The sequence below is a fragment of the Myodes glareolus genome, chromosome 9, assembly GCF_982192425.1.
Source record: "Myodes glareolus chromosome 9, mMyoGla1.1, whole genome shotgun sequence".
Taxonomy (NCBI): Eukaryota; Metazoa; Chordata; class Mammalia; order Rodentia; family Cricetidae; genus Myodes; species Myodes glareolus.
This window is the reverse complement of record NC_142034.1, coordinates 7,611,610-7,635,195: the sequence shown is the minus strand read 5'-3', so window position 1 is coordinate 7,635,195 and position 23,586 is coordinate 7,611,610. Positions and strand designations below refer to the sequence as shown.

The 23,586-nt window shown below is 49.1% G+C and overlaps 1 protein-coding gene, 1 long non-coding RNA gene and 1 pseudogene across 2 annotated transcripts; 2 read left to right on the top strand and 1 right to left on the bottom strand.

Annotated features, from left to right (window-relative positions):
- Positions 1-6,093: 6,093 nt before the first annotated feature.
- LOC148120757 (CMRF35-like molecule 8) lies at positions 6,094-23,202 on the top strand. Its single transcript, XM_087909811.1, is given in 8 exon segments — positions 6,094-6,470; positions 9,112-9,489; positions 10,293-10,422; positions 13,543-13,640; positions 20,501-20,538; positions 20,881-20,988; positions 22,521-22,649; positions 22,651-23,202. Coding segments are annotated over 8 exon segments (981 nt in total). The 5' UTR covers positions 6,094-6,403; the 3' UTR covers positions 22,684-23,202.
- Positions 15,602-15,779, bottom strand: LOC148120759 (Nuclear RNase P; annotated as a pseudogene).
- LOC148120758 (uncharacterized) lies at positions 15,641-16,228 on the top strand. The gene is made up of 2 exons (XR_015738718.1): positions 15,641-15,951; positions 15,997-16,228. It is a non-coding gene; the product is annotated as an uncharacterized LOC148120758 (long non-coding RNA).
- Positions 23,203-23,586: the final 384 nt, after the last annotated feature.

The window sequence follows — 23,586 nt, the reverse complement described above, 5'->3', positions numbered from 1 at the left end:
ATGTCGTTCATCCCCAAACTACAAACCATGAGTCCAACAAACCCTTCAGGTCGCTTTTGTCATAAACAAAGAACAAAAGCAGTAGTTATACAGCCTTACCTGTCTGCCGGCCTGTGGGCTCCTTCTCCTCCCTATCACAACATCCAGGATTCGGAGTGCGGTAGCATGAAAGAAAATGGTCCTCAAAGGGAGTGGCACTATTAGGAGGTGTGGCCTTGTTGGAATAGGCCTTTGTTGGAGGAAGTGTGTCACTGTGCGGAGGGTATTGAGGTCTCTTTTCTCAAGTTTCCCTCTGTGTGACAGTCAGTTGACTTCCGGCTGCCTTCTGGTCAAGATGAAAGCAGTGTCTGCCTGCATGCTGCCATGCTCCCCGTCACAATGGTAACAAACTGAACCCCTGAAGCTGGAGCCACAACCTCAGCTAAATGCTTTCTTTGTAAGACTTGCTGTGGTCATGGTGTCTCTTCACAGCAATAAAACACCCTAAATAAGACAAAAGATCCATCATGGCCAACATGACCAGGTGGTGTACTATGGCTGGGGCCAAGGGACACACTGGACATGGGTTCAAGTTGCCTGGGTCCCTTAAGGATCTGCCAGCCGAGGTTAATTCCCCAGAGACAGGCAAGATGGTAGGACAAAGAAAGACGGGGGCGGGGGGGGGGGGCTGGAGAGATGGCTCAGTGGTTCAGAGGCATTGACTGCTCTTCCAGAGGTCCTGAGTTCAATTCCCAGCAACCATATGGTGGCTCACAACCACCTGTAATAAGAGCTGATGCCAACTTCTGTCTGCAGGGACACATGCAGGCAGAACATTGTATACATAATAAATAAATAAATCTTAAAAAAAAAGAAAGACCCAGGGGTCTAAAAGAGGCAGGCCAGGCCAGATAGCTGAAGGTAACCCAAAACCTCCCAGTCCTCAGGCTGTTGCTGAGGAACCCCCTTCTTTACAGCTTGTCACGTGCAGCCTGTGTCTTTGCCTCTGTGTCGCCAGTCCCAAGTCCCAAGTTGTATACATTAGAGTCACAGCAGGAGCGCTTGAGTATCAGGGTGTACAAGGAAGTCTGTTCTTTCCGCTTTTCTTGGGTACTTCTGTGGCCACAGGGCTTTTCTTCCTACCATGGGAAACACAGCCACACAGACCTGCTTCCTGTTTTCTGTGCTTGCTGAGGGCCCAGCCTCTCTGACTTACGCCGGAACACACAGAGGCTCAAAGCCATCGCTGGAGTCCTTGGAGATATGAAAAGAAAGGATTGTTTATCCCAGAAAGAGGTGAGCTGGAGAGAACCTCATCCCAGATAGAGACAACGCCAACGGACACCAAAAAAGAACTCTGTCAAGTCCGCATGGCGAACCATTGGCCTTATTGTGGTTACTTACAGAGGCATGGGTGATTCAAAGAGATGAGACCATGGGGAAGTGTGTCATACCCACCCCGGTCCACCCCCACCCCACCCCCGTGACTTACAGGCAACTATGACACGGAGGAGTCCCACCCATGGCACAGATAATACAAGAAAAGCTGCACCCCTGAAGAGGCCCTGGACAACTGTCAAAACTTAAAAATAGAACTGCACCAGGAAGAGACCCAGAGAAGTATTTCCCTCTTATATGACCGAGGAGAAAGGGTAGGGTGAAAGCTCCTGAGCCTGCCCTTCTCTCTGGAGGAATACTAGTTGACCTGGTCTCCCAAGGGCCTTGGGCAGCTTGATCATGGCCAGACTAATCCAAGATGGCAGCCACACTCAACTTGGGGCAATAGCAACATGAAACACCTCCACACATCTTTTTTTTTGGGATCACCCAATGTGCAGGAGTCGATGGCCCCAATGGTCACCTCAGCACCCTTCCTCAACCTTTCATCCACCCTGAGAAGAGGCCCTGAGCCAGATGAGAGGCTTCCCCCGAGGAAAGGCTGAGCCTTGTGGTCCTCAGGTTCTTCTCCCACATCTGGTCTAGTGATGGGCATCAGGAACTTGTGAAAGGATGTTGATTCCTCAGTACCTCAGTGTCCTGTGGTGATTTCCATTGTGTCAGGGTTATTTGGCAGGATAGACGTGGCAGGGATGGGCTCAGGCCAGCTCCTCTTTTTTTTTTTTTTAAAAAAAAGATTTATTTATTTATTATACAATATTCTGCCTCCATGTATGCCCCCATGCCAGAGGAGGTCGCCAGATCTCATTACACATGGTTGTGAGCCACCATGTGGTTGCTGGGAATTGAACTCAGGACCCCTGGAAGAGCAGCCAATACTCTTAACCACTAAGCCATCTCTCCAGACCCCAGCTCCTCTTTACAATAGTTCAAGTTTCTCTCCATTCCAAGGAAAATGTCTTCCCGAAGACGATTCAAAGTGCATCCTCCTCCCCCATTGGATCTGTTGTTCTTGTTGCCTTTCACTAAAAGTAAAGACATTTCCTCTTGGAAATGTCTCGGATGTCAAGGGATGGTCATATTTTTTTTTGTTGTTGTTGTTGTTTTTGTTTTTTGAGACAGGATTTCTCTGTAGCTTTAGAGCCTGTCCTGGAACTAGCTCTCGTAGTTCAGGTTGGCCTCGAAGTTACAGAGATCCACCTGCCTCTGCCTCCTGAGTGCTGGGATTAAAGGCGTGCACCACCACTGCCCGGCTGGGACGCTCATATTCAAGTGTCCTCACAATCACTCAGTCCCACAGATGGGCTGTCATTGCTGATCTTTTACGTAAGCCACAGGATCTCTGTGTGTGCATGAGCGTGTTCAGGTGTACGTACCCATGTTCGTGTGTGTGAAAGCCAGAGGAGGATGTCCAGTGTCTTCCTCCATTGTTCTCCATGGTATTCCCTTGAGATAGCATCTCTCGCTGAACCCAGAGCTCACCGTTTTTTGACTAGACTGTAGTGGCGTTTCATTTGTATTTTAATAAATAAAGATTGCTTGAAGTTCAGAGAATAAAACAGCTGCACTGATCAGCCTTACAGACCAGACACTGGTGACACACACCTTTAATCCCAGCAGCAACACTAGTTTGCCATAGAAACCGGGTGGTAGTTGTGCGCGCCCTTAATCCCAGAACTAGAGAGGACTAGAAGACCAAAGGAGACAGCTCTCACTCACAGTCTCATTCTGAGATTCCCGGAGGCAGGATCGCCGCTTCGGACTGAGGTAGAGGTGAGATCCAATGGCTGGTTGTTTTGCTTTTCTGACCTTCAGGCTGAACCCCAATTTCTGTCTCTGGGTTTTTATTAATTGTGCTACAACTGTTGGTCAGCAAGTCCCAGCGGTCCTGTCCCCGTAGCATCCTCACCCTCAGCACCGCCCTCGGAGGCGTGTTGTGGGAACAAGACCCCACTCTGTAATAAATTAGAGACTAGTGAAGGTGGAGCAGTTCTGGAGAAAGGGACACTAGCATGAGAAAAGGCAAAGATGGCTGCTGTACCGATTTGGCACAAGACAGAAGTTTCTAAAGTCCCCAGTTCCAGCCCACTTTTCCACAGACTGGTACTTTGGACAGCTACAGTCTCACATTCTTCTAGCATAGCCCCCGCCCTCAAACCCCCCTATTGGTTCAGGATGCAAAACCTATCTAAGGGATGTCCTGTGGCAGGAGGCTACCTCCTTTTCTAATCCTGAGCTCATTCACCTAGCAACTTCCCAACTCTCAGAGTTCCGACACAAGCAGGCACTGTCCGTCAGCTAGTGGGGAGAGGAGCCTACCTTCACCTGCATACCTGGAGCTTTCTTATGAACTCTGAAAATATCTCACACTGAGAATGACTGTCAGGATTTATTTCTCACAGTGTCACCATGTCCTGATTTCTACATGGGTGCTAGGGATTCGAACTCAGGTCCTCATGCTTATACAACAAGCATTCTTATCCACGAAGCCATATTCCCAACACCCTCACCTCCTTCTTGAGTCTGGATCTTATGTAGCCTGGTCTAGCCTCAGACTCTCTATATTGTCACAGATGACCTCAAGCATTAGGTCCTCCTGCCTTAACCTCCCAAAAGCTGGAGTTACGGATCTACCATCACAGCCAGTTTACAAGCCATGTGTTATAAGTCAAGGTTAGTCAGATGCAAGTGAACCAGCCACATGAGTGCCTAGCCTCCTTTTTCTCTGTCTAGCCTGGGTGTTCAAGCCCACAGCAGTGCCTTTTGGATCATAGAACACCTGGGGGAGGGGGTCCACATTTCTGTGAATCTTACAGGATCAGGCTATGTAAATCACCAACTATGACTCCTCTGCTATGTGTTCATGTTTAGCACAACACAATCAATGGTGTCCTTGTTAGCTTCAGCTGTCAATTTGACACATGTCAGAGAGATTGTCTGAGGGAGTCACAGTCGGGAGGCTGCCTGGAAGGCTGCCCGGATATGACTGGTGGGTGGTCATGTCTGTGAGGAATTATCTTGGTTTTGGTTGATGTGGGAGGGCCCATCTCTTTGTGGGTGGTGCCATCCCTGGGCAGGTGGTCTTGGACTGTATGAGCTAGGGAGCTGAACATGAGCCTGGGAACTAGCTAGTAAGCAGCGTTTCTCCTTGGCTCCTGCTTCAGTTCCTACTCTGACTTCCCTCAGTGATGGATTGTGACCTGGAAGTGTAAGCCAAACAAAAGAAATGAACAGAACAATGAAATAAAATCTGTAAATCCAGTTGTGGGGGTTCTGGTGCCCTCTTCTGGCCTCCGCAACACTGCACACATGGTGCACATACAGACAAGCAGGCACACACAAATACATAAATACAATTTTTTAAAAATTTTATTTTTTAAAAATAGGGTCTCATTATATTGTTTTGTTTATCCTGGAACTCACTAAGTAGACCAGGCTGGCCTCAGACTCACAGAGATCTTCCTGCCTCTGCCTCCCGTGTGCTGGGAGTAAAGGCGTGAGCCACCATCGCCCAGCAAACTAATATGTTTTACTTTTAGTTTAAAAAATATCATGGTGGCTTGAGTGAGAACAGCCCCTATAGGCTCATAGATTTGAATATTTGGTCACAAGGGAGTGGCTCTATTTGAAAGGATTAGGAGGCGTGGCCTTATTGGAGGGTGGGTTTTGGAATTTCAAATGTTCAAGTCAGTCCCAGTGTGTCTCTCTTCCTGATGCCTGGGGATCCAAATGTAGAACTCTCAGCTCCTTCTCCAGCACCGTCTCTGCCTGCTGTGGTCATGGTGTCTCTTCATAGGGACAGAACACTGACCAAGACAAGTATCTAGAATGCAAAGTTTCTTACTGATCTTTAGTTGATCTGTGACATTATTGCCACTGTCCCAGGGTGGTGGGGTTTTTTTGTTGTTGTTGTTGAGACAATCTCTGTAGTCTCCTTCCAAATTTCTGAGCTCAAGCGACCCTCCTGCCTCAGTCTCCAGAGTAGTTACATAATAGGATTGTGCCACTGCACCTGGCCATCAGAAAAATGAAAGGGGACCTGCAGGCTGTCTGGATCCCTTCTCAGGTTCAATGGCACCGCTACCCGGGAAAGAAGGTCACAGCCTGGAGAGCTCCAAGTCAAATAGAAAATACCTTTCTTTCTCTCTCTCTCTCTCTCTCTCTCTCTCTCTCTTTCTCTCTCTCTCTCCCCCTCCGTCCCTCCCTCCCTCTCTCTCTCTCTCTCTCTCCCCCTCCGTCCCTCTCTCTCTCTCTCTCTCTCTCTCTCTCTCTCTCTCTCTCTCTCCCCCTCCGTCCCTCCCTCTCTCTCTCTCTCTCTTTCTTTCTTTCTTTTGGTTTTTATTTGTTTGTTTGTTTCTCTGTGTAGCTCTGGCTGTCCTGTAACTCACTTTTTTCCCCTGGTTTTTCGAGACAGGGTTTGAAGCCTGTCCTGGAACTAGCTCTTGTAGACCAGGCTGGCCTCGAACTCACAGAGATCAGCCTGCCTCAGCCTCTCAAGTGCTGGGATTAAAGGTGTGCGCCACCATTGCCTGGTTTAGAAGACACATTTCCAAGACCAGATGCCCTTCAGAGACTCTGGAGCTCTCTATTAATGTTTGGGGGTCTAGGCCTAGAGCTGAGGTTCATGGGAGCAGAGATCCCAGGAAGGTCTCACAGTGGGTACCACCCAGGCAGAAGCAGCAGGAACTTCCTCCCACAAGGCTGCCATCCTGTCCACAAGAGTAGTGACTAAGCGCCAATCAGAAAGAAGCCTGGCCCTGCACCTTGGGCAAGCAGGGTCGAGCAGACCCGAGAGCTACAGATCTCACCCTGGCAGTCATGGGATCTGCGCCGCACCCGGGCTTCCTCCGCTGGCCTCCGAGCCCCCAGATTCTTTCATTTTCTCAGTAGCTCAAGGAACAGAACTAAGAGAAGTCAGAAACAAAACAGCTAGACACAACAAAAAGCAGAAGTGGGCACTCAGAGACTGACCGTCCCTGACGGGTCTGAACCGTGGCAGATCCAACCTGGCTTGTGTGTGGGAGAAATGTCCCAACTGGCCTCAGCTGTGTGGCTGCCCAAACTGTTGTTGCTGCTGCTTTTCTGGCTTCCAGGTGAGGAGGATGTCTGCCCAGGAGGTGGGAGGCCTCAGGGAAATGCCATATAAGGCGCCGGAGCCTGGATTCCTCTGTGCACCAGACAGAACGTGGCCCTTGCGTCCTGTGTTAAGGTGGAGGGCCAAGGGTTCACACCGCTGGGGGAAGGGGCCAGCTCTGCACTCAGTTGTCAGAACAAGGGACAAGTCATACACAGTGAGGGCTGGTGGCTGCCCTGGAGGGGTGCTGAGAGGAATTTTGGATGGGTTAGCACAGGAAAGAGGAGGAAACAGCAGGTGGTATCAGCGTGAGGGGACAGGGGCTGTGCTGGGAGACCCTGAGAGGTGCCTGTTGGTGGTGAGATATGTGAAGAGATTTAGTCAGTCTGTCTTTTCTTTCCTTTCTTTTTTGGTTTTTCAAGACAGGGTTTTTCTGTGTGTCCCTGGCTGTTTTGGAACTCTGTAGAACAGGCTGGCCTTGAACTCAGAGATCTGCCTGTCCTGAGACTAAAGGGACCACTTACCCCCTCTAGTCTGTTTTTCTTTGAAGATTTTTCCCCCCTTTTACTTTTGGGACAGGGGCTCACTGTGTAGCCCTGGAATTGACTATGTAGATCAGGCTAACCCTAATGTCACCAAGATTGCCTTCCTCTGCCTCTAGAGTGTAAAGATAAAAAAGGAAAGCGAAGTGGGTAGCTTTCAGCAGGCCCTGCCAAGGTATACCACCAATCAAACACACCACGCAGGCGCCCCAGAGTTAGTGCACGAGGTTTACTGGGGGAGGGGAGAAGGAAAGGCCATGTCGGAATGGGGACATGGGAGGGCAGGCAGGCAGTCAAAGACAGGCAGAGAACAGGGAAGGGGAGCAAGGGATCAACTGGAAAGGCAAGAGAAGCAAGAAAGGAGCAAAAGGCAAGAGAGCGGGCTATGCCTGGTGGGCACTTTGAAGGAATGCACATGTCGCGTAGCTGGCTGTAGAAAGGCACCTGGTGACAAATGATGCCTTAGCTGCTTTGGTGGCAGCTGCAGGCTGCTGCGGCAGAAACAAAGAGTGGGTGTGTGCCACTACACCCCACAACCTACTTTTTTTTATTCTTTGAAAAGTTCCTGGATGTGAACAATGTAGTTTGATCATATCCAGCCCTCACCCTCCCTGCAACTTCCCCCAAGTCCATCCCAACTTCGTATTATTATTATCTTTTAAATAACCATTGAGTCTGACTAGCACTGCCTCTGTGCATATGGGTGTGGGGTTATCCACTGGGGCAGGGGTAATGTATAAATGACGACTGCCCCAAAGAAAAGGAGTCTCTAACCCCAGCACTCTGGAGTCAGGCAGGCAGACCTCGGTGAGTTTGAGCCTCGTCTACACAGTGAGTTTCAGGCCAGCTGGGGTTGAAAAACATTGTCTCAAAAAAAAAAGAAAGAAAGAAAGAAAGAAGGAAAAGGAAGAAAGAAAGAAAGAAAGAAAAGAAAAGAAAGAAAGACAAACCAAAATGTTCTGTTCTTGGCCTATATTGGTCACTCGTAGTTTCAAAACAAACAAACAAACAAATATTGGTTTTATCTGAGTTTATACATTTATAGAAGTTTGAACATCATCTAGGCTATTTCTTCCTTTTATTTGTTTGGATTTTCATCTTTTTTTATTCCCTTCAGGGTTTAAGGAGGTTTGAAGGAGCCATGCTGAGGGCAGAGGTGGATGGTGCAAACTCAGTCATCTGTGGTGGAGGGGGGAGCAGGGGGGCAGGGAGAAGCATCCATGAGGGCCAGGAAAGGCACAGGAGGACTGGGAACTGGTGTACCTCAGAACTGGGGGGATGACTTAGTTGACAAAGTGAGAACATGAGTTTGGATCCCCAGCACCCCCTTAAAAACTGGACTTGATCTGGGTCTCTATCCCCAGAGCTGAGGGTGCAGAGACAAATGGAACTTCTTCTCCGCTGCAGGCATTGTACTCTCGTACCCAAGCCTACACTCAAACACGTATGCACATAAGTGAAAATAAAAGCAAAATCGGCAAGAGATGGCTTAGTGGTTAAGTTCACTTACTGCTCTTTCCGAGGACCTGGGTTTGGTTTCCAGAACCCATATAGTGGCTCACAACCACCTCTAACTATGGTTTCTGGGCACCTCACACTCTCTTCTAGCTTCCAGGGGCTTCTGCATGCATGTGTAGGGTGCACATAAACTCTCACAGATACACACAAGTGTGCAAATATAATAAATAAACTTTAAAACAAAATCTTAAAAAAGCAGAACCTCAAAATCAGCAAAGTAAACCTAGGTGGAGAGAGCCAGCCCTCCCATTTTCTGCCCACCCCCAACTCCCCTTCCTGGTCACAGGGTCATGAGGACTGTGGAGGAGCAGGGTGTACAGCTGGCCACCGTCTTCTGCTCTGGCTCATGTTCCTCTGGTGACCACGTGAGGGTGTGGCTATTCTCCCAGGTCCTGAGATGCCCAGGGCTGGCATGTTTGAAAACGTGAGGCCCTAGTGGATGGAAGAGACTGGGGGGTAAAGGTTGAAGGAAGGAGCAGAGCAGAAGGGGAGGGTACCCTGAGATGACTGATGGGAGATGAGGGGATGAAGGATGGAACTTTTGGGGATCTACACCCCATCCAGCTGTGAGGGTGCAGAATTGGTGTTTGTGTTTTCCAGGCTGTGTCCTTCTGCGTGGCCCCAGCACCATGACAGGCGCCGTGGGGGAGTCCCTGAGTGTGCGGTGTCAGTATGAGGAGAAATACAAGAGTCACAACAAATACTGGTGCAGAGAGCCATTGCTGCTGTCATGTAATCATATTGTCGAGACCAGAGGCTCAAAAGAAGCTAGGAATGGCCGAGTGTCTATCAGGGACCATCCAGCCACCCTCACCTTCACGGTGACCTTGGAGAACCTCACCCTGGAGGATGCAGGCACCTACAAGTGTGGAGTGGATATACCGCTTTTTAATGGCTCTTTGTTTGGGATTGATTCCTCCTTGGGGATTGATGACTCCTTCAAGGTTGTGGTGTCTGTGGTTTCAAGTCATCTCCCAGGTAAGTCCCCTATAGCATCATGACAGCTGCAAAGTGGCAGGAATTTCTGGGGCGGGAATCAGCTTAGAGCCTGAAAGTACATTATGTGTGGTGAGGGAATGGAGGGGAGGGACAGACAGGGACAGGGCAACAGTCAGGGTGGCATCCTGGAGTAGCTGCATCCTGTGGGAACGAAGGTGCTGGCTTGCCAGGGGATGGGAGGCAGAGAGAGCAGAGTGTGGCCAGGACAGAGTTCTATGTCCTGTGGAGTGACCCATGGAAACTAGAATCCAGGGGTGTGTTGGGGGCTGAGCAGAGGGTCAGTAGGGGACAGATGGTGACAGTGCTGTGTGCAGAGGGAGCTTTGACGAGTGACACGCCAGCTTTGCAGCTACTTCTCTTTGGCAGCATGTGGCTGAGAGAGCAGACCTAGCGTGTGGTTTTGACTCAGGTGTGTTGTGGGTGGTGGCTGTGTCGTACTTGCAAAAGATCAGCTGATCGAGAAGGACTCCCATCCTGCTCCTTCGTTTGGTGTGAAATCACCTCAAAAACAGCCCATTGGCAGTTGGTCTGGGCGGTGAAGGCCTGTGATCTTAGCATTCAGAAGGCAGAGGTAGGAAGATCGCAAGTTCAGGGACAGCCAGGGCTGTAAACTCCATATTGAGATCCTGTCTCAAAGCATAAAGAAAAAAAGAAAAGAAGGAAGAAAAGGAGGAAGGAAGGGAGGGAGGGAGAGAGGGAGGGAGGGAGGGAGGGAGGGAGCCATTGGCCAGGGACAGAGTCTGAGGAGATTCGCTTGGTCTGATCTGTGGTTTTATCTCCAGCATCAACACAAGGGGCATTTCCGGTGCCCACCAGCCCGGCCACTAGCCTGATCACCAGTCTGACCACCAAGGGTCCCACCCGAGGATCCGTGAAGGAACACCATGGGCATTCTGGGCCCCAGGGCTTGAGGTGAGGTGCCCTGGTCCCTGACCTGGAGGTAGCCACCCCAGTCATGTGGTCCCCTCAGGAGAAGGGCTTCCAGAACTATAAGGGCTTGGGGTGAGAACCCTTGCTTCCTGACTTGAAGGTGGTGGCCCTTCTCCTCAGAGGGGCTTATGTAGGCATCGTGGCCATGTGCTGCTGTCATACCCCACTGGCTGGAAACTCCTGTGCCTTTGGCTCCAGTCCAGATAGGAGACCATAGGTCACTCACCACCCTGGGCCTGCCGATGCTGAAGACAGGGAGAGCTCAGGCTGGGGAGGACCCAGAGTGTGATGGAAGGAGAGCAGCGTGGAAAGGGGCTGCTGACATCTGACAGACATGGCTCAGGGCTTCATAGAGCGTTCTCTTTCGCCCCTCGTCATGATCCTCATGTTACCGCATGTCTTAGTTATCTTCCTACGGCTGTGATAAAACACCATGACCAAGGCAACTTACCGTAGAAAGCGTTCATTTGGGGCTAGCAGTTTCAGAGGGTTAGAGTCCGTGCCCACCATGATAGGATCACGGCAGCAGGGGAGCGGGCATGGCGCTGGAGCGGGAGCTGAGCTCCTGTCGTGTGACACAGTCACAAGGCAGAGAGAGGTAACTGGGAATGTTGTGGGCTTTTGAAACTTCAAAGTCCACCCTCCAGGGACAGACCTCCAACAAGGCCACACCTCCTAATCCTTTCCAAGTGGTTCCACCAACTGGGGACCAAGTATTTAAATATATGAGCTGACGGGTGCCATTCTCATCCAAATTATCATACCGTCCTGCTTTTAGATGAGTAAACTGGGGCCCAGAGGGCTAAGCAATCTGCCTAGGCTTATAGCTATTATAGAAGATGCAGGGCTGGGCTTACATGACTTCAAATTCTTGGGGTCCCCCCTAGATACTGGGGAGTCACCAACTCTATAGAGAATCCGAAAACATCTACAGATTCTCCCCAGAAATCTCTGTGTCGTCACCAACTATTTCCACGGTTCCGTCTGTCCGCTCTGACCCTGTTGGGCACTGCAAATGGATCCTGGAACTGACTGGAGTTAGTATGGGTCCCATAGGCTAAGGGCTCTGGCCACCTCCACTTCTAACTTTCAGTGATAAATGTTGAGGTTCCCATGATTCCTTTGGGTCAGGAACTCATTAGAGTCATCACTGATGGACATAGCTTTATGATAAAAGATAAAAATCTTGCTGGGTGGTGGTGGCACACACTTTTAATCCCAACACTCAGGAGGCAGAGGCAGGCAGATCTCTGTGAGTTTGAGGCCAGTCTGGTCTATAGAGTGAGTTCCAGGACAACCAGCACTGTTTCACAGAGAAATCCTGTCTTGAAAAACAAACAAACAACAACAAGATAAAGATCATGAGGAGACAGATGAAGAGACAGCAAGGCCAGACTGGGGGAATCCCAAGAAGTGTTCAGGACCCATTATCTTAGGCAGGGTCAAGCTACATCACCCCCTGGGGTCTCCATGTGTCTCTACCAAGAGCTCCCACCTCTCCTTTTCAGTTTTTTTTTCCTTTTTGGTTTTTCAACACAGGATTTCTCTGTGTAGTTCTAACTGTCCTGGAACTCACTCTGTAGACCAAGCTGGCTTCAAATTCACAGAGATTCACCTGCTTCTGCCTACCCCCTGTGCTGGAATTAAAGGTGTGTAGCACCACCACCATTTGGCTCTTTTCAGGGTTTTTTTTCTGGGGTCTCATATACTGGGAACCACAGGCTGAATTGCTGGCGTGTGGATGAACTTGTCTGCAGCCCCCCCTCTCTGCAGGCTGGTGAGAACCCTATTCCCATCTCTGACCCCACATTGGGTCCTGGTGAGCAGTCTCATCTCCCCTCTTAGCTATGGACAGGCACACCTAGACTTGACACTATGCCACAACATTGCCATCTATACACTTCACACTCAGGAACCATGCAATCAAGTTACAAAAACATCAGGACAAACAAACAAAAACCCACCGCTCCTCGTCATATTTTCAGTAAATTTATAATTTGGTGTTGGGTTTTACTAATCACTACGCAGGGCCAAATGTATGAGGTCCGTAGACTGAGTGCTTCTATCAGCAAACTCCCCAGCATCAGGCAGGAGTATCCAACCTTTGACATCGTGACATGATGTCATGATTTACAGATGTGTTGGCTATGTTCAAAGTTATCCCAGGACACATGTGATCTCCCTCCCAGGACTCAGGAACCAAGGCTTGTCCCCTTTTCACTACCCCACACCTGGAAACCTTCCTACAAGTTTTCTGTCAATCTAGAGGCAAAATGTGGCTGCCAGACAAGGCAAAATGCTGGACCCAGGCATGCTACTTTTGGAGGCTAACGTACAGATGTTCAAGGCAGGCAGAGCCCTGCATTGTTGGGTCCGAAAAGAGTGTGTGTGTGTGTGTAAGACAAGAATACATAGAGATAGAAGTCACTATGCTGTTGACTTTTATAATTTTTTTTTAAAGCGGGTCAGTAGTAGTAAGTGCATTTAGTCCCAGCACTCAGGAGGCAGAGACAGGTAGATCTCTGAGTTCGAGGCCAGTCTGGTCTCTAGAACAAGTTCCAGGATAGCCAGGGCTACACAGAAAAACCCTGTTTTGAAAATCCAAAGCCAAATAAAAAAGCAAAAAACAAAATCCCAAACCAAAAAACTCTATGAATGTATGCATGCATGTATGTATGTATTTTTGAGATAAGGTCTTACTGCATAGCCTTGGCTAGCCTGGAGCTCACTGTAAAGACTAGGCTGGCCTTGAACTTACAAAGATCCACTTACGTCTGCCTCCTGAGCACTCCCAGCTTCATACAATTTTATCGCTATTATTGTGTGAGAGAGTGTATACGTGCGTACAGCTTTCAGGAGTCAGTCCCCGCCGTCTACTATGGGTTCTGGGGCTTGAACTCATGACCTCAGGCTTGCATGGCAAGTACTTTTATCCACTGAGGCATCTCATCAATTCCTTTGAAAAAACATTGACTTTCTGTATCTGTTTTGAAAGTCAGGAGCTGGTGGTAGACACGAGGGCTGGGTAGAGCACTTGACTAGTGTGCATGAGGCCCTGGGTTCGATTCCCAGCCCTGAATAACTAACTCCCTCCCCTTAAAGCCCCCTGGTGCTGCTGTCCGTGTTAGCTCTTCTGCTGTTCCTGTTGGTGGGGACCTCTCTGCTGGCCTGGAGGATGTTCCAGAAGCGTCAGGTCAAAGGTGAGTTAGCTTCCTGTGTCCTTCTGTCCCTACTCCAGGGTGGGTGGATTCTAGCCACAGTTTTTCACCTTCAGTACTCTGTCTTCATTCATCAAAAATGGGCACCGCATGGAGCACACGCCCTCAGCCCTCAGGGCTCACACTCAAGTTGACCCTAGAGGGAGGGCCCCAGAGTTGTCTCTCTGTATAGTGGTTACATACCTCAGGAGATAGGTCCCTAGGGGCCTTTCTCTTGGGTCCTGAGTGGTTGTCCTATGGGGCCGTGTCTTCTTCTGTTTAAAACCTTCAGTGGCCTCCCGTACTCTTGAGAGACTCTTTACAGGGCTGCTAGGCCTCCATAGTGCACCCTGCCCCCCCACTCCCACCACCTCCCCCCACTTCTTGTGACTTTTGGTTATGAGGCAGAAGCCTCAGCCCCCCTCTCTCTCCTAGGTTTACTCTGCAGGCTGAAACTGCCGCCGCTGGCCTTCCCTGTCTTACTCCCTAGTCTCCAAGCACTGCCCTCAGATTTTTGCGGGGCGCCATCCTGTCCAGCAGGAATGAACCCCACCAAAAACGAGAATTCCTTCTCTGGTCACATCTTTATTTGGAGCATTCCCTTGAGGAAAATTGGGGGAAGGGAAGATAGAGCAGGGACGAGAGAAAGCTTAGAGAGAGGAAGTAGGGTCCCGAGGCATCTGCTTTTAAACGGTGGAGCAGCTTGAACGCTGTCCTGATTGGTTAATGCCATTCTGCTGGTCTGAGCATGTGCAGGCAAGGGTGCAGGCAGGGTTGCTCAGCCCCACGTGGCTACCTCCAAACTGCAGGACCACCTGTGCCTCCAGGTGGCTCCCAACATCTCCCCCTAATTATTGTCTTTAAGAGCAATAAGGCAAAACTATTTTTCAATCTGGTCCCCACCTCACTTGGGCTAGCAGGTAGCACACCAATCAAGGACATACAGCACTTCCACCTATACACAGCATGCCAAGGATATCTCTGCTCCCACCCATCCCCAAGGAGGGAGAAAGGCAAAATAGAGTCAGTCAGAAAATTGTTAAGAGATGAGAGGTTGCACAGGGTGTTGCTCAAGTCGATGTTGTGAAACAGCTGCTCTTGGCACCGCCCAGAAGGTCATCTCTGCTGCCTCCGCATGAATCTTCCACAGCAGGACACTCAGCATCCACTGGGTCGTCTTCTTTATCTCTCTGGTCGGTCTCGCTGGCATCCAGATGTATGTCAGCATTCCTAGAAAAACATAAACAAAACTCTCCTCCCAAATTAACATTTAAGAGTATTAAAAACTCTCAGTGTAAAAATTCAGCACAATCAGTACTGGAAGTAGGCTGGTTTTGAACTTAGAGATCTGCAGGTCTCTGTTTCAAAAAGCAAATCTTGTTTGCCTGTACCAGCAAAATTTTGAATTAAAAATTAAGTGTATAGAATGCAAGAGAAATCCTTTCTCTGGGGGAAGCTGTCACTGGTAGTGTAGTCCCCCTCTATTGTTTAAAAACCAAAGCAGTTGTCATTGGGAATTGAACTCATAACCTTTGGAAGAGCAGGCAATGCCCTTAACCGCTGAGCCATCTCTCCAGCTCCCCTATTTAGATGGAAAAACCTCTAGGTAGCATTGTTTATCTCACCAGGTGCCTCAGGCAAAAGGTCCGCCTTTCTTTGTTACCTAGGATACGGTAACCAGGTAAACATGCCTTTATTATGATAATCACGACCAGTTCTTTAAGGGAGAATGGGCGTAGCATCGATCATCTTACTACTTCCTGCTGACAAAGGGGCGATGTTTGGGGGATAAATGTTTTCATCTGACTAATCTTTTGGCGACAAATGTTTTTATCTGACTGAATTTTTGGCGACCTTGGCTGAGGGCGGCAGCAGCGGACAGCGGCAGCTGCCATAGCTCCGCCTCTGAAGCCCCTTATGGCGCGCTCCGCATGGCCCCGCCCCGGGCCGTGCGCGGGCTCGCCGTTTCACCTCAGGCAATGAACTCGCACCGCCGGCTGTGAGTCTTTTTCAAGCTCCGGCGAGGGGGGGCATCCGCCCACCCGTGGAGGGCCCGGTCTGCCCGCGCGCGGAGCCCCGTTCTCTGGGAACTCATCTCCGCCCGCCCATGATGCTATGGAAACACAGTTTTTCCGCAGAGCCGATTCAGCTCCTCTCTGCCTTCTATGGCGCCGCTGCTCACCACGCAGCTTCCGCCTCAGTCAGGCGAGTCCGCTCAGGTGCTGAAAAAGTCCTCCAAAAACCATAGCCCCGCCAGAAGGCCGGGACATATAGCCTCTGATGTCACACGGACTTTAGCCCGCCCGTCGCCATGGTGACCTGGCTGTTCGTAGGCCTCCAGCAAACTCCCCGCCAGCAGGCTGTTCGTAGGCCTCCAGCAAACTCCCCGCCAGCAACTGGTTAGCATGGCCACGCCTCCCGAACGAGCTAGCACTGGAGAGTGCAATTTTGCGTCTCCCTCCTGAGTAGCTGGGATTACAGGTGTGCACCACCGTGCCTGGCCCACTTCCGTGTTTCTAATCAGGCATTACCGCTCAAAGGCGGGCCGGCTGCCGCCAGCACTCTCAGCACGATCAAGCAGCTTGTCTTTCTCAGTCAAAAATTAAAGTTTTTTGTACGTGAGAGCCAGAGACTGAGCTCTCTTATCAAAATTAGGCGAAAATCACCTCCAAAAGCTCTGTGGCTCTTTAAGAACAGGGAAGGCAGTGATCAAGTTTGCCTCCCTACGAGACTGTTGCCTCCAGTCTCTATCAGCGAGTACGCAGGTGGACGGAGAGGGAGCGGAAGCCGCGGTCTCCCGTACCCCATCGTCCTCAAAGTCCCGCCTTAGTTACCTCGCCTTTTTTGCTGCTGTTTACATTCCTCCTGCACTGAACTTAAGGGATTTTTCTTCCCCGTTGCTTTCTGTACCTTCTTTCAGATACCTTAACTTTGATTTTTTTTGTATTTTTTTTTCTATTTAGGCCTATCCTTTGAAATTCTTTTCCCTCCCCTTTTTGGGGGATTCACAGACGTCACTCACCGCTCCACGTGTTCAGAGTTCTGAAATTCAAGGCTCTCTGTGTCCTGGTGTCTGATTTCAGCTTTTTTTTCCGGGCTTTCAGGGTCCCTCAGCGTCCCGGAGTTTCGAGCACCAGTTGCGGGGCGCCATCCTGTCCAGCAGGAATGAACCCCACCAAAAACGAGAATTCCTTCTCTGGTCACATCTTTATTTGGAGCATTCCCTTGAGGAAAATTGGGGGAAGGGAAGATAGAGCAGGGACGAGAGAAAGCTTAGAGAGAGGAAGTAGGGTCCCGAGGCATCTGCTTTTAAACGGTGGAGCAGCTTGAACGCTGTCCTGATTGGTTAATGCCATTCTGCTGGTCTGAGCATGTGCAGGCAAGGGTGCAGGCAGGGTTGCTCAGCCCCACGTGGCTACCTCCAAACTGCAGGACCACCTGTGCCTCCAGGTGGCTCCCAACAGATTTTCTTTCCTTGGACTTTTTCCTTAAGGGCTTCAGGCCCTCCAGGGTACCCCCTGCACCTTGGCTACCATGGTTCTTTTTGTACTAGATGCTTTTCATCAGCATCCCTGGCTGCCACCTCATGTCCCTGTGCCCTGCTTCAGGCCTGGGCCGTGGCTGGAGAAGGTCACTATTGGGTTTAGTATCTTTAGTCACGCAGGTACCCGTGAGGCATCCTGGGGACCCAAAGTCCCACCCTCCCTGAGTTCAGATTGACAGATAGGACTTGCACAGGCTGCACGTCAGCAAGCATGTTCTCAACAAACCCAGAACCGTGAGTAAGCACAGGGACTGAGGGATAAAAGGACGGAAGGAAAGGGGTCTGGCCTCCACCAGGGGAACTGTTGTTGGCTTCCTCCCTGTGCTGAGACTTCATGAGCACAGGGCCCTCAGGGCCATCTTTGTTCACGTTCCTGAGGCTTCAGTGAGGGTTGGTAGCAGAAATGACGCAGCTCTGCCCTACAGCTGCCGTCTGGGCTGCTGCGTGCTGTTGGTGGTGGCGCAGGGACCCCAGGCCTCAGACTCATCTCTGACTGCTCCTGGAGGCTGCCCATGGGGCAGGGTCACCTCAGAGCATCTTGGCACAGCAGCAGAACTGTTTTCCCTTTCCAATTGGACTCTCTGTCTCTCTGTCTCTCAAGTCAGGGTTTCTCTGTGTAGTCCTGGCTGTCCTGGAACTTACTCTGTAGTAGACCATAGAGCAGGCTGTCCTTAAATTCACAGAGATCCACTTGCCTCTGCCTCCCGAGTGCTGGGATTAAAGAGTCTGCTACCGCTGCCTCCCAAGTGCTGTGATTGAAGGGTCTTCCACCGCTGTCTGGCTCTCCATTCTCTCTTGGGGGACCTCCTAAGCTGCAGCCCTCATGTGGTTCCACTAACCACATGGGACTTTCCCAGCCTGGACAGCTCCAGTTCTGTGAGTTTCAGCACACTCACTTGGGTGCCCTTTCACCCAGAAACACTGTGACCCCACAGATAGCTTCCCCTTTAGGAAAGATGTAAGAGAGTGTGTTGGCTCATGTAATCCCTGTGCGTGGGAACAAAGGCAACAGGATTGCGGTGAGCTCGAGGCCAGCCAGGACTACATAGGGAAGACTCTGCCTCAAGAAACAAACAAAAAGAGAGGGTGAGGAGAGGATTGCTGTAGGAAACCTGAGAAGTTAGTAAAAGCAACAAAGAAGAAAGAAATTATTTGAGGTACATGGTAAATCAAAATCCCATCTCTCAGAAAATCAGTCACTGTATTAAAGGACTGCAAGTTCCTTCCAGTCTTTTATCTATACCTATGTGATTTCTTTACATTTTTTTCAAAACCAAAAAAAAAAAAAAGGAAGGAAGGAAGGAAGGAAGGAAGGAAGACAGACAGAAAGAAAGAAAGAAAGAAAGAAAAAGAAAAAAAGAAAGAAAATGTGGAGAAAAAAAATATTTATGGGCTGGACGGTGGTGATGCACGCCTTTAGTCCTAGCACTGAGGAGGTAGAGGCAGGAGGATCTCTGTGAGTTCAAGGCCAGCCTGGTTCCACAGAGCAAGTTCCAGGACAGGCTCCAAAACTACACAGAGAAACCCTGTCTCAAAAAAAAAAAAAAAAAAAAAAACCAACCAACCAAACAAACAAAAAACACCAAAAAACAAAAAAAAGCTCCAAAATTCAAACCAAACCAAACCACCACCACCAAAAACCCTGTAAGCAGAGGTGGAGCTTTTCTTTTGTCCCAACCACCTGGTCCCAAATAGTCACATAAATGCTTATATTAATTACAAAATGCTTATCCTATAGCTTAGACTTATTACTAGCTAACTCTTACAACTTAAATGAACCCATTTCTATTAATATACATTTTGCCACTTCATTTGGCTTCATTCTTTAGCATGTCTTGTTTCTCAGGCAGCTGGCTTGCAGCACTCTCCTTGACTCTGTCCTTCTTCATCTTTTGATTTTCAGTTTGATTTTCCTGCTTAGCCTTATTTTGTCTTGCTGTAGATCAAATCAGCTTTATTACCAAGCAGTGAAAGTAATACATATTCAAGTATACAGTAGGATTATCCCATGGCATTTCCCCCTTTCTCTCTAATCAAAAGGAAGGTTTTAACTTTTGTTTTGTTTTGTTTGCCTTTTTGTTTTATTGAGACAGAGTTTCTTTGTGTAGCTTTGAAGCCTGTCCTGAAATTCACATTGTAGACCAGGCTAGCCTTGAACTCACAGTGATTTGCCTGCCTCTGTTTCCCAAGTGCTGGTATTAAAGGTGTGTACCACCACTGCCTAGTAGGAAGGTTTTAACATAGTAAAATTACGTACAACAAAACAGTTATCAAGTAAGAATTACAGTTACAATATTTAGTCCATTTGTATTTGACAAAATTAAAGACAATTTTTTAATTTTCTATCCTATCTTGATGAGCTTAAAGTCTTATATCAAATTTATTTTTTATCATAACTAAAAAAGACTATAACTATAATTATCTAGTCTTGAACTTCATCAAAGATTTGAGAAGAAAATAACATTAATTGAGTAAGCAGGAAGAACAAGTAAGCAACTTTTAAAAAATGTGAGAAATGACAGAAATAGCTGGCTACCTTGACAGTCACCAAAGGCTCCTCTGCAATGAGGGGCATCCATCTTTGGCCTCCAGGCCTAGCATATCTGACAGACTTTCCTATGAAGCAGGAAATTCTGAAAGACTTTCCTACCTTGTCTTGGCAAAGTTCAGCAAAAAAAATAAAATAAAATAAAATTCCATGTTTTTATTATGTGTATATGTGTGTTAGGGTGGTTGTACGTCTGTGTGTGTGTGTGTGTGTGTGTGTGTGTGTGTGTGTGTGTGTGCGCATGCGCACACACGCGTGTGCACACACACATGTGCGCTCAACCCTTGGAGGTCAGAAGTGAGCCTGCATCCCTTGGAGCAGGAGTTACCGGCAGTTGTAATCTGACTGATGTGGGCACTGGGAACCAAATTCAGGTCCCCTGGAAGAGCAACCAGAGCTCTTAACCTCTGAGCCATTTCTCCAGCCCCATGTGTGATTTTCTAAAGATCTTCCTTTATAGCCAGGCAAGGTGGCACATCTCTGTACTCTCAACCCTTGGGAGACTGAGACAGGAGGATTAGGAGAGTTTGAGAGCAACTTGGGCAACATAGCAAGACATCCCCCACTTCAAAAAACAAAACAAAAACTTCATGCCACTTAAACCTGTAATTTTACACTTAACATATTGTAGCATTTCCACCATTATTGGATGTCCTAGAAATCCCAGACCTATGGTTGAAGTCTCCAAGGAAAGCCTTTCAGGGTATAGCACACCTCTCCTCCCTGCCCACTTTTGTCTCTGGTTTCACCTCCTTCTCTTTCTGTCTCTAGCTGATAAGCATCCAGAACTGTCCCACAACCTCAGGCAGGTAAGGTAGTTACATTGGGAGGTAAGGTGTGTCAGGGTGGCTGGACAGGAAGAGAGTAAAAGAAGGCAGCCAGGGAATCCCTGGGCTGGGCAGATGGATTTGTTCCAGAACAGGCGAAAAACACCTGGAGATCTAGTGGTCAACTCTTACGCCAAGTTCTGTCCAGTCTGTCCCCCTCTGGCCAGAACAGTGGACTTGGATGAAGGGGGGATCCGAGAGAGAACAGGGTGGGGGGTGGCAGGGTGGTCGCACAGTGAAGTGGGAGGGAAATGTCTTCAGAGGAGCAGGTGGGGGGTGGGGGTGGGAGGGATGACTCCATGGAGGACACCCGACCTTCTGCAGGCTGCCGAGCAGAGCGAGTCCCAGTATGTGAATCTACAGCTGCATACGTTGTCCCTGAGGGAAGAGCCGGCACCGCCAAGACAGGTAGAGGTGGAATACAGCACGGTGGTAAGTCTGAGAGCCCGGTTCCCGCGGCACGAGGATCCACACAGGGGTGGGGGAGGACAGAGAGGGAACGGGACTCTGGCTCAGGTGGAGACTCAGTGAGAGTGGAGGCCCTTAGGAAGACCAGGTAGCTAGGAACAGGAAGTAGGATCGCAGGAGTGGCCAGCATCTAAGGTCTTGACAGTCAATAAATCAGAATCTGCTATTTCTCCTTGTGTTAGTGCCTTCATATCTTTGGTATCAATTCTTTAGACCCACCATTTTACAGGCAGGGTCAAACAGAAGGCTTTCTAGGGAGACTCCCCTACCCCCACCCCAGGCTCAGAGCCCACTGAGCCCTTCTCGGATGCCCTGAGGGATGTCATAGTTTGGTGGCAGGAGATGGATGACATACTCTGAAAAAGTGACCTTTATCTCCCTGAATGTGTCTGCTCTGGTCCCATTCAACCCAGGCTGCTGATCCTGCTCCATAAAGGAAACAGGGAGGGGTTCTGTCCCACACCCATTCTGGATCACCTAAGCCATGATTTCTCCTCACTTGTGCCAGTATCTTTTTAAAAAATCATTCATTTAGTTTTATTTTACATGCATTAGTGTTTTGCCTGCGTGTATGTATGAGGGTGTCGGATCCTCTGGAATTGAGTTACAGACTGTTGTGAGCTGCCATATGGGTGCTGGGAATTGAACCCCGGTCCTCTGGAGGAGCAGCCAGTGCTCTCAACCACTGAGTATCTCCAGTCCCATGCCAGTGTCTTTTGAGAATGAGATGTGGGCAGGGACCCCAGTGTCCTCATTTTAAGCGGCCGGCTGTCTCTGGTTCCTCAGATGATACCATGTGTCTGCGAACCCCATCTCTTTACCATCTGACATGTCCTCATGTCTTCCTAGTTATGGAACTGGTATTAGCCTGATATTGTTGGCAGAAGTTTCTATGGCACCAGCCAGCTCCCAAATAATCACACAGAGAATTACTATTAATTGTAAAAGCTCAGTTGATAGCTCAGGCTTATTACTAACTAGCTCTTATAACTTAAATTAATCAATATTTATCTAATGTGCTGTCACAGGGCTCATGGCTTGTCACCTCATTTTCTACACATCCTGCTCCCTCGGCATCTGGCTGGCGACTCCCCATGACTCTGCCCTTCTTCCTAGCATTCTTTCAGTCTGGCTCTCTTGCCTAACCTCTTCTTGCCTATCTACTGGGCAGTTATCTCTTTATTAAACCAATGAGAGCAACACATCTTCACAGTGTACCAAAGGATTATTCCACAGCCTGGCATCACCTGGTAGCTAATGACTGCAAAATGTGTTGGAAGCTAACTTTCTTTTCCCTCTGGTACAAGTAAGCCTGTGACCAAACACAGCCAGTAAACCTTAGACCTGTTGTGCCATTGTGGCTACCTCTGCTGGCCATGGTTTAACCAGCATGGGGACTTCCCATTATGGTTTCACCAGGTAGGCCGGTGAGTTCGTTGTTAAGGCATATGTGTACCCTTCTTCTCTTGGCCTGAATCTGGGGTCTCTTTCCACAGGGAGTCCCCCAGAAAGAGCTTCACTATGCATCCATGGCATTTGACTCAGAGAGGCAGGAGTCTCACACCAATGGGAATTCCCCACGGCTGCCTCTGAACACACAAGCAGTGTACACTGAGGTCCGGAAGCCCAAGGGAAGGCCTCTCTGACCATCACCTGTGACTCCCTGTCACCTGATCCTCTCAGTGGTGACCATCATGTTCCTGAACTGCCTACAGGCTGCTGCCCTCAATGTCATGAGCCAAGCTGGCTTCACTCAAGATGAGCAGTAACCAAGGCTCTGTGGGGACAGAGGCTTGTCCCCACTGGCTCTCTCCTCTTAGCCTGCATTTCGTTCTACCTTTGGGTGTAGAAGACATAGCCGCTGCATCCCTTGGGACTTTGGGAAGTGACATGGTTCATATAGAAGGACACTGGTGTTATCTTTGTAGTGTCTGCCCAGCAGGAACGTCGGTGATCTCTGGGGAAGGTGGACAAACCGTGAAGAACCATGAGAATGCGAAGGAAGGGGAGTTGTGGAGGCACCAAACACCAGCACCCTCATCTCACAGAGAACTAAAGCCAAGCTCTGAGGAGAGGAGCCTGGCCCATGACTCCAAGGTCAGGGGCAAGTTCCTTTGGACTCTTAGGTAAAAGATGAAATAAACCTTAAAATATCTTCTTAAAGGGAGAAGAAAGGAAGCGATGTCTGTTATATGCCTATGGCCCCATATTAAAACCCAGCTTTGGAATCAGAGGATCCTTTGGGGTATAAGGGCTTGGGAAGGATGTGACCACTGGGCTGGAGAGGGTAAGTCGTAACCGTTGCTCCCCCACGGAACACACAACAGTATTTTCTTACCAGGGTAATTTTAAACTTGAGTCCAAAGATGGCTGTGAGTGTTTCCAGCCCACAGCAGCCACAGGGGCCTCGAAAACCACATCTGATGCAGTAATTTTTTCTTAGAACTTTTCATGTTGCGCCAGAAGCAACTTCAAGGGTAAGACCTCTCCAAAGAGTGGAGAGGTGATGGCTATTTGTGATTTCTTTAGATTTTTTTTTAAGACAAGATCCTTTATAGCCCA